General features: G+C 45.6%; 1 protein-coding gene across 1 annotated transcript in view; it reads right to left on the bottom strand.

The window, feature by feature from the left end:
• Positions 1-13,968, bottom strand: part of LOC128140187 (ras and Rab interactor 3-like) — a 174,376-nt gene that overhangs the window by 18,157 nt on the left and 142,251 nt on the right. The window contains exons 20-22 of the mRNA XM_052783723.1: positions 9,630-9,702; positions 6,504-6,595; positions 444-1,922 (exon numbers count right to left, since the gene is read on the bottom strand). Coding sequence (XP_052639683.1) covers positions 444-1,922; positions 6,504-6,595; positions 9,630-9,702 — 1,644 coding nt within the window. The remainder of the gene's footprint in view (positions 1-443; positions 1,923-6,503; positions 6,596-9,629; positions 9,703-13,968) is intronic.

Raw genomic sequence — 13,968 nt, 5'->3', positions numbered from 1 at the left:
TGACTGGGATAAAAAAATCCTACTTCTCTTTGTATATTCTCTCACGAATGTGCAGGGGGAAGTTGGCCTTTTGTGTTTCCAGTGAACACAGCTCTGTGTGTCTGTGCTATGCGTACACATATATAGACACGCGCACACACACACACACTCATATTTGTATATGCATATATACATACATTTATGTCTCTCTCACACACATAGACATACATCTCTTCTACTTAAACTCTTCCCTTTAAAACATTCATAATGGGATTTTCCCCCTCATTGGTCTCCCAGTTTTTAGAGCTGCTCCTCCAAGTGCTGGCAACCACTGAGTAGACTTCAACTTGCACCCCTAAGCTTTTAGGAGATGGTCTATAATTCTGTAAAGCAGAACCTGTGTCTGCATGTCGTCCTCACCTTCCCAAATCCTGCCCGAGGATGAGTAAAGCACAGTCACCTACCTAACTGTTCCTCGGTGTAGGAAGCTGGGTCTATCAGAGATTTCAGCTCAGTGCTCTGCACTAAGTAACTCTTCAGCTGCGTCATCATCATCCGGATTTCTTGTAGCATCTCTGTGCTGGAGCTCTGCTTTGCCATCATCTCTAAACTGTACACTCTGTAGTCCTGCACCAGGTTGCCAAAGTACGAATCCTTGTCCTGTGCCAGCTCCACTATTTTCTTCTGCAGCTTCCTGTCACTAGACAAAAAGACTGTGAAGACATTGGACAGACTCACAAAGGACAGCCTGTTCTTGGCCTTGCCCAAGATCACGGAGTGTGTCTTTTTACTGGAGGAACTACTCAGCATCTCCAGGTCATCCTCTGTGCTGCTGGTGGAGTAGGAGTCTGGCTCGGACACCGACGCCTGAGCCACGGCGCTGCCTCCCGGGCCCTCCAGGGAGGAGTGCGAACCTTTCAGTTCAGCTGAGCTGATGGATTTGCGGCCATGTCTTTGTTCAGTCTTGGCGCGTGTGCAAGTGGCACCACCTGCCACTGTAGCTGAGCTGCTCTTGCACAAAGCCTGCGCCGTGGCCATGGCCGTCTCTGCCACTGTTTGCTTCAACTGACAGGAGCTGGGGGTCCTCGGTACCTGGGAAAGTCTCTTCCTTCTCGGTGGTGGGATAGGAGGTGACTTTTCTTTCTCAGTGGCATTGCTTTGTATCTCAGGCATGTCCTCCTTCTTCTCTGCAGGTTCGGGCTTTGTCTCCTGAAACTGTGATACAGCCCTTTTGGGAACCTCCCCAGGCATTTCTACGGCCTTTCTGCACAGCGACCTTTTATCTCTGCTCTCTGTACTTGTGTCTTGTTTTTCTTCTGTCCGTTCCCCTTTCAGCGTTTCACAACTTCCAGGCTTACCCACAGAGCTCTCCTCCGAGGTCCTCTCGCACAGCCGCCTCCGCGGGGGGACAGAGGGCTGGGAGCCCTTCTTGGGGCTCACTGCTGAGGGCTCATTGACAGAGCAGCTCTGCTTCCCTTCTTCTTTATTGTCACCACCCTCAATTTTCATTTCCTTGATGCTCTTTCCTAGTGGCTGAAGAAGCGGCTCGTTTTCACAGGCAGTCATGGGATCCCGCAGGAGCTTCAGAGAAGATTTCTGAACGAGAGCATGAGAAGGTGGAGGTGGAGGGGGGCGGCGGGGAGACCTCCTTTCAGCGAGTGTGGTGGCAGGGGGGAGATCAGGACTCACAGCATGGCTTTTAGGAGGAGGTACATCTGGAGGAAAAGGATTACTGCACTCTTCTATAAAAATAGGATTCACGAACCACAGCCTGTCATTTCCTATTGACAGCTCAATTTCACATGAGCAGTGGTTTGTGCTACTTGCAAAACACTGGGTAGATCTTAAACTGTCTGCCTGGACAGTGCTGAAAGCAGAGTCTTTTGCAGGGTGGGATAACTCCTCTCCTCTTCTTCTGTGGTTTAAGGAGGAATCCCAGAAATCTGTACCCCCCAAAAAAAAGAAAGAAAAGAAGAATGCAAAAATGCTCTGAGACAATTTCAGCTGCTAACAGTATGTAGAAGTCCTACTTTTTGTTAAAAGAAATGGTACACAAGCTTTCACACCTCTGCACAAAACAGTGTGAAGAAAGGGTTGCCTGTTTTTTGTGTGTGAGATGCTTCAAACCAGGGGACAAGCTCAGAAGCTTCACCAGAAACCTCTTTCTTGCCAATTTTAGGACACTAATCTAGTGAAAACTCTTAATGCTGTGCAGCTTGTGCAGTGTGAGCAGGAAGGTACAAGTAACACATATGAATGATTGTGAAAAGGAGTCTATGACTTGTTCAGTGATCACTGCCCTCTAAATGCAAATAGCTATGGATACCTGAGGTGAGGTTGTGAAGACCCCAGGCGAGTTCTGTCTCCCTCTTGCTGACTGTGGGAAGGTATAGGACTGAGATATACAGCATGGATCCAACGTGCACTGGGAGCACAAGAGACATGAGATGAAGATGACTACTATGCAGCAAGCTCATGTGGCATAGTCTGTTCTACACAGAGGTCTGATCATGCTTTGCAGTACAACCAGTCCAGAAACATATGATTTTAAATACCTTCCACAGATTAAAATCACCATTAAAGTCTATAGCTCTGGATGACGATTATCCATAGCCACGCCCACTCTCTGTTTTGTGCCTTGCCTTGAGACTGACTGCTTGCAGGTGTAAGAGAGGAAAGATGGTGCAAGACTGTGTACGCAGGAAGGTTGTATACTGAAGGACTAAAGAATAGTTAAGTACTTCAGTGCTATCAACTGTGACTGGAAAAGAAGATGGTGTTTCAGATGCAAGTAGTCATTTCTGTATGTCACAAACCTCTTATTAGAATTTGTCTTTGAATAACTTGTTTTAAAATAATTACAAAGCATTTGTACATCTTTTGAATAGATTCAGTATCACATTTCACCTTTTTCCCTTCCCCCAGAGGTGAGTTTTCAAACCTGCTTGCCTTACCAGTCTGATTGCTTTTAATCACTCTTAGAACTGCTAATCCAGGGTCCACTACTTCAAGTACCAGGAAACAGGATCCTGCAAACCCCATGTGTTCTCAGGAAGAAAAAGGGTATAAACCTCTGAGGGTATTAACTGGGTGAGGACTGTATAGATGCCCACAGATTTAGGGACAAGGGGAAGATGGGAAATCCTGGAAACATAAAGATGCAGGTAACTAAATAACTATTTCAGCATGCTTGGTCCCTGGACACATTGCTGACACTGACGGCACACTCTTCTGGGTGGCTTTACAGGGGACGCGAACGGGGCTGCCACACAGCGCCTGAACTCTGCCCTGTGCTTGGTGTCAAGCCTGTCTCACTGCAAAAACATCACGTGCTGGGCCCCAGAGGGGATGGATGGGGCTGCACATGTGTGGGATGACCCTCAGTGCTGAGCACACGGTACAGCTCTCAGGACGGTGCCTTCAGCTGTGCCTTGCGAGGGTCCTGTTCTCCCATCAGCTGCACCAGCGTAGCCCCCAGCCCATCACAGGGAAGGGGGTGCAGGGCTGAGCCAGCCAGAGCCCTGGGCAGGGTCTGCCTGTGCCTCTTCCTCAAAACCAGCACCCCAGAAAAGCTCAAAGGGACTTCCAGATAGGAAGGTCATAGCAGAACTCAAAACAGAGCTAAGAAACTCTTCAACTAAAGCCAACGCAGAATCGGGGGTGAACCACATTCAGATAAAATCTCTCCCTTGCCCACTGCATCCCCAAAGACAGGCCACTTCTTCCCATTTTGCTCCCCAGTGCAGCCGTGACTTTTGATGGCTTCCTGCTTGCAGCTGGCTCCATGCTGTTGCTGGAAAAGCCATCTTCTTTCTGCCGCTGCCATGACCTGCGCTCTGCAGGGGTCTGCCTTTCCCCCTCGGTGCCCTGAGCCTACTGCTGCCCTTGCCTCCCTGTGCCAGCGATGTGGTCCCCTCGGCCACAGGGACAGGGACTGTTCCTTTCCCTCCGGCAGGTGCAAGTGCTGCAGGCAGGGCAGGACGGGCAGGCTGACTCCTCGCTGTCTCTCCGCTCCCTCTAACCAAGCATTTCTGTAGCATAGGCACAGAGTAAGCCATGCATAGGTGAACTAAAAGACTGTCCATTCCCATCAAGGTAAAATTGCTGATTTAGCCTCTCATAGCCTAGGCTAGGGTCCATGGCTTTATAAGGGTCCATGCTTTATAAGCATGTCAACATTTTTTCTTAGGGAGGCTGAGGTTAGAACAGCTTTATTCTCTGATTTCCTACCATGAGAGGGAGGAGAACAAAGAAGTTTGAAATAAAAGTGTTGCCAGGAACAGCAGCACTCTTGACAACAGAATTTGGGAGTAGATGTGCAGATGCAACCGCACATAATAGCATTGCACTGCCAACCCCCTCACATCTGAGACTGGCAGGAGTATGATTTCCTTTAAACGCTCCAACTCTCCTGGGTATCAGCAAATGCAGGACAGGGGAAGTTGCTTGTTTAAGTCCAAACATAATGCTGTGGAGTCTCATGGGCTGAGGAAATGGTGAGTAAACCAATGTACAAAAGGGAATTTGGTTATTTTTCTCAGTAGTGGTCAGGATAAGACACTGTGATGAAAATGCAATGCTCCATTCAGACCATGAAGGACCAGATGAGGTGGTCCTACCAAGGGTTACACAGCTGCTTCAGAGAGACTGTTTCTCAGCCCAGCCATGCTGTCTCGTACAGCAGGAAAGGCATCCCAGGATCATCTCCAATTGCTGTCCTGGCTCTCCCTTAGCTTATATTCTGGGAGGGATAATTAAGCAGTTCTTTGAGACTTTGGCACGTCTGTGATGGTATGTGCTCTTTGTGCTGTGCAGTCACGCTAACTGTCCTGCTAAAATACCTTCTGTACCAGTGCGGTCAGGACTAGAGGGCCTGCAGTACATCCACTTTGACTATACACATAACAGCCAGATCCTTTGTGGAACAATCCAGCTTGCAGGTAAGCATCTTACTTCTACCCCCTCAAAAAACATATCACTTTGAAATAAATAAAAAGCAACATACAAGAATTTCAAACAATGCTAGCTTTCCTTTGGGAGTGCCACTTCGGGCAGCACTTATTGTTTGTGTACCCATTTGTACCCATGAAATTTTGTTCCAGGAAGCGGTAAACAGCATCACTCATTACTTCAGCCTGTTTGACTTTACTGAGACAGCATGCCACCCCAAGAAGCTAGCATCATTTCCCAGGAAATCTTTACACAACAGCAGGTTTTCTTCTTTTGTCAGAAACCTTCCTGGCATGCAATGTACTGTGACAAGTAAACCTCCAAGCATCACCACTTTTATGACCGCCAGTGTACAGGAGAGAAGGAAGAAGACTACAACCAACATTGCTTTGGTGTTTGTGCTTCCATTAACCCTTCCTTTCAGAAGTTGCTGGAGACCATTGCCTGAGTCAGTATCTCCTCTGCTGGCTCAAATTAGACCAAAGGTTGGAGAATCATGATACACTTTTTACCTTTTAATCCAAATTTTTACACTTGTTATAATAAAACTAATAATATGTTTGCAACTTGCTATTTCAAATTGCAAAGTACCTTTCTTTAAGCAGGAAGTGCTGGCTGGACACCCGTACTTAAGGATGCTTTGACAAATTAGAACATATTCAAAATAGAGGATGCTGAAAGTGTTAGAGGCAAATCTAATGGTTAAATTCAACAAAGCTGCCTGAACTGAAACCAGTGGGGTTTGCCCATGCCTTCTCAGAGGTATAATGCAGAAGATCCAAAAATAGATCCCTAAAGCCTCAGGGTGCTCTAGTGAGTATCTCTAAGTGAGCTAACTCTTCAGCTTTCACCATTGTTTGGCTGTTTTCAACAGCTGAGGGAAAACTGAAAAGCAAAGTAGCATGAGAGTGGCTAACTGTAATAGCTGTCTCAAGTGGAGTGTGTTAAACGGGAAGGAGACCTCCTTTAGTTAACAGAACTGCATTTCCCAACTCTGTAACTTGATACATCTGATCTAAAATTTGTTCATTTGGTGCTGCCACTAAAAATAACATTCCTTTTTGTATCTGATTAGTATGAGGCAAGAGAACATGCTGGGACACTACACATTTCTCTACCAACTAGAAATCCTGCAAGAGGAAGCAGAAAGATCAAAATTTAAAAATATCACACTTCCATCAGCATTGCCCCCACACATCAGAAGGGGAAATTGCAAAGGTGTTTTTGTCTTTTCATATACCTCAGATGCCAGCTACTTCCCGTGTGTGTAAGCTATCCTGAGAGGCTGTGCTGCACTTCAGTTGTTGAAAGCCCCAGCTTATACATTGAGACTGTAGGTCCCACACCCTGCACAGAAAGTCCAAGTGGAGGTTTATGTCCAAAGGGGCAAGTGGCCTTTTTTCCAGTGTGCTTCTATAAACATAAAGATCATAAACATCTTCTCTCTTGCTTTCAGGCCTCCTCAGCTATTCTGAAGACAATAGTTCATCTATCCTCCAGTTGCATTATGTCTGTGCGAGGCACCATGGTTCTCACAGGTCTGAGTGAAATTCTGGCTGCTTTGAGGGACTTACCTATCCCTAGACTAGAGATGATTTCAAGGTCTTGAAAGCTACTGGCTTCTAATATTGCTTGTGGCAGCTTCAGGGTGAAGGGCAGCAAATCCCTGTAAAAAGAAACACAGTGAAAAACCAACAAAAGAATAAACCCCACAGTTTTTAGGAACTCCAGATTTTACTGTTGGTTTTAGTGATTGAATTGGCTCACAATTTCAGCCCCGTTCTGCAAAGTCCTGAATGTTGTCAAAGGAAGATCTCACAGCCAGTAAGGCATCATGGACATTGTGCCAGCTTGGGTTGCTCTGATTTCACAAGAGATCACCAGCTCCTGTGGCGATGCTTCATGCCGTGCTGCTGGCTTAATCACTGCGTCTTGGCTTCCTCCTATGAAAACAGCAGGAACACCTCTCACCTCAGGGGGGGCCACAAGGAATGAAATACCTTCCCATGAAAAGTGAGGTGTTGCAAATGGTAATTATTGTAATTAGAAAAGCCATTCTTTTTGGTGTGGAGGGGATTTGCAGTCCTTTTTCTTTTCATTTACCCCTCTCTCCCCACCCTGCTTCCTCTTTTAAAAATCAGTGTAAGTGTAAGGCACGGGGACAAGGCAGGACGCAGTGGGGTTAGGGAAGGAAGACCCCTCCTGAGGAAGGGTAGCCCCTGGGTGAAGTGACAGACAACGATGAAGTGTTGCATGACACTGAGGAAACACATATATCCCTCTACTCTTCACTCCCACACTTCTGACTGCTTGGTTTCTGCAAAGATGCTGTATTTTTATTTAAAAAAAAGGAAAAATATGGTTTCTCAGAGGAAGTTAGTTGGGTTTCACTGAAACACATCCTAAGTCTCAAGTAATTTAAGGGAGCTCTTGGGCTGGTGGTGAACTGTTCAGGTTTGCCTCTTGCCCAATAACAATTCACTAAACCTGTTCCTACCTCAATTCCCATTCTAACAAGGACTAGAAAAGCCAGTAACAATAGTCCCTAAAAGGTAGCAAGGAATGGTGCAGAGTCATTTTACACATTAAAAAAGGTAACAAAATGTTCTGCAAGCTGCAGGAAATTATTTTAGAAAAAGCTGGCCTTGTGAGTAGGTGGTCTCCACTACACAAATGCACACCCCAAAAATGTGCATGACTGCAGGCCTGGGGAGGACAGATCTGTTGACAGATGAATGCAGGGGGGGCTATTTTTGCCCCTATTAACAGATAAATATCTTACTGATGTACTGTGTACTCCTTGGGTTCTCCGTGCACCACTGAGCACTCTGTCGTCACATTGTTTGACGTAAACTGATGTGATCCCAGGACTTTTTTTCATTGCAGATATCAGGTTTAAAAGAGGAAGAGGGTCCATGGACCTTCTGCTTTCTTTGTTTGCTAATGTTATATGCATAAGTAGTTCCCTTCTTTTTTTTTTTTTTTTTTTTGGTAGAAAAATACATCTAAATATCGGGAAACACTAAGACACTACCGTAATAGAAAAAAATCTGGTTTTATTCATGGGGCAGCAGTTTGCAGACAAGCCACCAAGTCACCTGTTACCTACAGGTGTTATTGTTGTGATCTAAGGTAATCTACACAGGGCAAACCTTCTTTTGAGAAGAGCCTGTCAGCCCTGATAAGCTGTTTCCAGCTATTTATAGATGACTATTTAGTACAGCCCTGAGAACAGGCTTCTCCACTCACCATCACGGAGAGATCCGACAAGCTGCCAGCAAATGGTAGGTCAGTGCCTAAGCAGCCTTTTTATTACCTGCTTCTCTCAGAAAATTATTCCGTATTTACCTTGTCTTTTGACAGCGACCTAAGAAATCGCATGAACTATCTCAATGTGTATTTGACACTCAGAAGTAACACCTATAACAGGAACTAACAGAAAAGCTTTTCTTTCTTTCTGAGACTCAAGCCATGATCCTTTCTGCAGGAAAGCAGAAGTGAGCATATTTTCCCTCCCACCAGCCATTTGACTAGAAATGCCCGATTCTTGTTTGCATTTGGGCTCTTCTTTGCTTTGGTAAGACAGAAATCTTTATATGGGTCCAGGGGTTAATTTATGCCCATTCTATAGGGTCTATACACATCTAGATGGCTAAATGTCTTTTCCTTGATGGGGGTGAGACAGAGTGTGGTCCCTTGCGTGAGGATAGGAGTCCTGGCCCAGCTGCATTGAATTCAGCTGGCTGCAGAAGCAGCCCTCAAAATAGTGCGAATATTACTGGCTGGGTAAGCTGCAGCACGCTGTATCATACCATAGATAGCCTGTTCCTACTATGTGACCTAACCAAGTCTCTAACACAACTGCCTTGTAAACATATCCTGAATCTGCTTTCCCCTTTTAAATGGAAATAACTACTTTAAGAGTCATCTAAGTTTATATAGGGGAGGTCAAAAGTTTACATCCAACTCAAAACCAGACCTGCTGCAGCTGGAGTGGGGCAAGTAGGTCGTGGAGGTATCGCTGCAGTGTACTTGGTGCAAACACACAGATTACAGGAGACTGCAGACACATGGGTTTAATTACACAGAGGCACTCATCAGCTGTTGATCAAACCTTGCTCTAATGAAAATGACCTTACAGGTCTTTCCCATCTCTGTGCCCACTACATTTAGTATTTCTGCACTGAGCAAACAAACAAGGTCTCTTCTTTATCACTTTATTTTATTTTTAAATTTTGGCTCAAGAACAGAAATTGTTTCAGGACTACTCTCCTTGACAGATTCCCCATAGGTGACTAAGTGCTCTGAGTCTTCTGCAGGCAACAGTCCGCTAGCAGGTTTGCTAAGTCACTGCCAGGTGTGTGTGTATGCTTAAAGCTGCTTTTAATAAGACATGGCTAATCCAGGACCCTTTTTCCTCCCTGCCCTGCTAGCCCCAGTCCTTTGTGGGTGCAGCCCTATGGACCCTCCTCAGACAAAGCTTTGCGCTTCAGGGACAGCTGTGGTTATGGTGTGCCTGGCTGGAAACTGGGTGACCTGGCCCCATCGTAGATACCAGCATCGGAAATACCTCCTGGTCTGGCAGGTTAGAGGAAACTGGAGGAAACAGCTGTGGCTGTGCTGTGGCTGGATACTGGGAAAAGGCAGTCCAGAGGGGAGAGCGAAGCGACCCTTCCATGGAAGCAATGAATCCAACTCACCTACTGACACAGTAGAAGGCAACCAGTTTGAAGACATCCTCAAATACAAGGACAGATCCTTCCAGGTACAGTACTGATGAAAAACAAAAAAGACAGTCAGCAACTGTTGTCATTGAGCTGTATGGTAATAAAGCTGGTGGGTTTGGCTCACGCATCTTGTATTCTGTGATTGTCCAGTATTTGCATGGGCTAATATGAAGAAGCATAAAGAACTGGCTTCAGATGGCCAAATGCAATGAGATTCTTGAGGGAAACACTAGAGAAGAAATGTTTCAGCCTGGCTTTCTGAATGGTTAGCTCAAGATATCACAGTGTTGGGAAGTAATAGAAACAATGGGAAGAAAAAAACCCCAGGTCACAGCCAAAAGGTTCATTACAAGCCCATCTATCTCTAAGGATGTGCATATCCACAATACATATACGGCTGACCTTGTGGCTCTCCGTGCTGGAATCTGGTTTGGTCTGGATGGACAAAGTGCTTTGAAGCAAAAATACTAGAAATTACTGTTTCATTACTATGTGTGTGGGCTCTGACCTGGGTCATGCAGGCAGTGTGAGCACAGCCTATTTGTATCTCCCCTGTCTTCTCCCTCCCATTGTGTCATACAGTGACAGCACTTTCCTTTAAGTGTCAAAACACAATCTACACCACATTGCAGAGTTCTTCAGGATGACCTCTTTTATAACAGCATGCTATGGCACTGTGTAGCCCAAATCTCACATGTTATTATAGAGCTTTTGGCTGCTAAGCTAGAAAAAATTCACCGGCCAGCAGAGAAAATTTCACATTGACCGATAACCCAAGGCAGAGAGAAAGAGGTGGATCTGCAGGAGAGAAGTGTCCATCTTTGCTTCAGCTTTATAGTCTCACAAATTGTCTGCGCCTGTATGTACGCAACACACCATCACAAACAGATTGACAAGTTTAAGGAAATCTGCGGTGAATTCTCAAAAATGCCTGCTAACTGGTGGTGGACAACTGGAGCCTTAGAGCTGCACTGTTCCTGCCACAGGAGCACACCGCGAATCCTTGGGGAGCAGCAGCAGCTCACACCCATGTAGCGGTGCCCACAGCTGCTCCGCGTCTTCCTTTGCTCCGTTTTCTAAGCCACAGCTCAGAGCTGTGGACACGAAGCTCAGCTATCGTGATTCAGCTTCCTCAGTCTGCCATGATTCACAGCCCTGTGAAACGTCTCCAGCTCCTTGCCCCTGCCTGCCTGGTTGTTAGTTCCCCTACAAAGCAGGGCCTCCAGCACCTGTGGGAGCGAGACATCCGCCTGGCTCTCCTCTCCCTCGGCTCCATGTGCTGGATCTTGTTCTCCAGTCAGCAGAGAATCCCACTGGAAGGAAATGTTCAAGCTTGTCTCCCGTTCAGCTTCACAGTTCGTTCCCCAAACAAGGCATTTCTTCCTTTTACTTCTCCCTTTGTCCTAGCCCAGGCCTGGCAGGTTGCTATTTTGGGCTGAATACACCAATGTAGGCATTTTTTTAAAGAGGCAAAGGCTGTGTAATTCTCAGAAGTCATTCCTAACGTCAATTTGTTTTGGATCAGCATGAACAGATCAGCCTCAGTGTGTGCACTGATACCAGACTGCAATGTGGAATTTAAAACATACTTCAAGCAAAACAATCCTTTTCCCTTACTTTTTTTCTCACAACTGGAAAAAATAAGTGTTCGGCAAGTTTTTTATTTTTCCATAATAAGAATCATGTTTCAGTCAGGGATTTTCATTAAACATCTACCATGAACAATTTCTATAGTTCGAAATCCATCTGCTTTGCAGCTCTGACACAGGAAACAAAAATAAAGACAAAACCCAGTGCTGTTCTAGAGAATGAACCAACACCCAAGAGTCTGAACTCACTTGAATCTCCAGCAATTAAATAAAGGCCTTTATGTGGATGACTGTTTTAAGGACTTTTTTTCCGTTAAGAACCACATGTTCTCTTTGGCATCCCAAGTTGCAGGTGTACATAAGAGAGCAGGCTGCACCTGTACATGTTTACATACATGAGCAGATTGCTTGGATTGGGACTAATGATTGTTTCTGTGCCAGGAAGCTCTGCCATTTGGGAGCTTGAATTTTAGACAAAAGAATATTAGTCCGAGCTCCTCAGCGTCAGGAGTATCCACATAGAAGTACATTGTCACCATACAGCTACTTCTCCTCCCGTATGTAGTTAAATAGCATAAAACACCACAAATCACAAGGACTTATATAGCTAAAGCAGTCTAGGTACAAAAGCTGCTGGAGCTTAAGGACAGGAGTTTTCAGCAGGTGGTATATAGAAACTGGACTGTCCCTGATCTGCTCTGAGAGGTCATAGAAGGTAATAAAATCAAGCATAGTTGTCAGCAGGCTGGAATTCATCATACAGAGACCCACAGCTCTGCTGGGACATTTTTGGGTGGCCTGCAAACAAGTAAGAATAGAAAACCCCTGCTTTAGATGGATCATTACTCAAAGTACTAGCACCATCAGGACCAATACTCTGCCCCAAATTTATTCCGAACAGTGACAGTGTCAAGCAGCCTGCGCAGGGCTATCGCGGCCACTTGGACCCGCTCCCAGCACAGCACCCATGGGGAAAGCCTTGCAATCTCCTGTGGGACAGGTCTTCCTTGGGAGAAACTATAACACTTTTTCCTTAACCTGTTTTTATCTAGACACCTGCTGACCACCAGCAGGCATCACTGATAAGTAGTGCTTTCTGACTGCTTTGCTGTTCGGTGGCAGATGATGGGTTTGGTACAGGAATGTCTATGGCGGGAATGGTTGTCATTCACTTGTGGAGACCATTAAGTGCGTCCTGCTGCATGTCTTTGATTCTTGGAAAGATGCAGAAAATAGCAAGTTTGTACAGCTAAAAGGGCTCCGCTGACTGTTGGGGACAACGTATCTCTCCCCCCAGCGCTGTTACTGCCCTCAAGGCACCCTGTTCTGAGAAGACAGTCAGGAGGAGGTGCTTTTCTCTGGCTGTGGACATGTTGTGGGTAGCTGGGGACATTTCACTGACATAAGCACTGCTGATCAGGGAAGGATGATGATGTTGCCGTTTATAGGAACTCCTGACTTTTGCAAAAGCTACAAGCAGACACTTTTCTGCCAGACTGCTGTAATCCTGCGGAGACAAAATTCACCTTTCCTGGGCTCATAAAACTACACCCAGGGCACCTGAAGAGCAAAGAAATCTCTATGTCTCACCAGAACAGTGGCAGGATGTCAAGAATACGATGAAAAGCAACAGCAAAAATAGGCTGGGTTCTGTGAGCCAAACATACTGCCACAGCATATTGAGGTTTACCTGATATTTAGAAGCCCACAGAAAAAAGTCACCTTCAGGAAATAAAAGCAGAAATGTGTAGATCAATGGGCAATTTTGAGCAGTCTGAAATGAAGATATCAGAATTAATTAAAAAGTTTTTTATGGGTGACAGAAGCATTAGTAACACGAATTACTGGTTCACTGTTGACCATACTCTGTTTTGTGACCCTTGTGCAACTCAGTAAGTGAACAGGACATGGCCAGGTTATGAACTGCTATAAATATTTATCATTGTCTTATCTTTCCCTTTACTGCACCAACATGCTCTGAAGAGTGTAATTTTTAGGCACTGACTGGAATCTGTCTTCATGTTCCCTTTACTCTTCAGATCTCCCCATCATTTCTCCATCCAGATGCTGATGTTTTTGAGTCACACTGTCCCTGGGCATTCTGCCTTCCTTTCCTCTTTGATTTTTCCCTGCAGAATTGTGTTTGCTAGTCCTGTTGTTCTGGTCACATGGACAAACCACCCCAATTTCCATCTTCTTACTGCTTACGTAGGCTCACGGGACCCAATTACTTCAGCTTCTTCTTCCCTAATGGCACTGTTAGTCCTATTCACTGTTTTTGATATCCGTGTAATCCTTCAGAGACATCTGAAGTCAAAGATTGAATTCCTTATTCTGCAGCAGTTGTGTTGACAGAGGACTACTGAGAACACAACCATCCTCAGAAGTCCTGCTTGGATGTGCTTGAGATGCTCTTGTCTTTCCAGATTCTGGCATGCTGTGAGATATGTCATCATGGGAGTGATTCCACTTTTCTATTTCTATTTTAAGATTATAACTCCACAGTCTCCTAACCAGACCTCTCATTGGTGTTTCCCTCCTTTGCTATAAGTCTCTGGCGTGATACCACAGTTGCCATGACCTTGCTTGCACTGACCCTTGCAGTAAGCAGCACTGGCCAGCTTTGCTGCTGTTCTGCTCCAAGGCAGAGGTTACCGATCCTACTTCCAGACATTGACGTTCCTAGCTGTTGCCCAGGCCAGGTTAGCAGTTTCCTCCCCCTG

Source organism: Harpia harpyja, chromosome 3 (genome assembly GCF_026419915.1).
Source record: "Harpia harpyja isolate bHarHar1 chromosome 3, bHarHar1 primary haplotype, whole genome shotgun sequence".
Classification (NCBI taxonomy): domain Eukaryota; kingdom Metazoa; phylum Chordata; class Aves; order Accipitriformes; family Accipitridae; genus Harpia; species Harpia harpyja.
The sequence above is the reverse complement of the archived record's forward strand: the minus strand, read 5'-3'. Positions and strand labels throughout refer to the sequence as shown.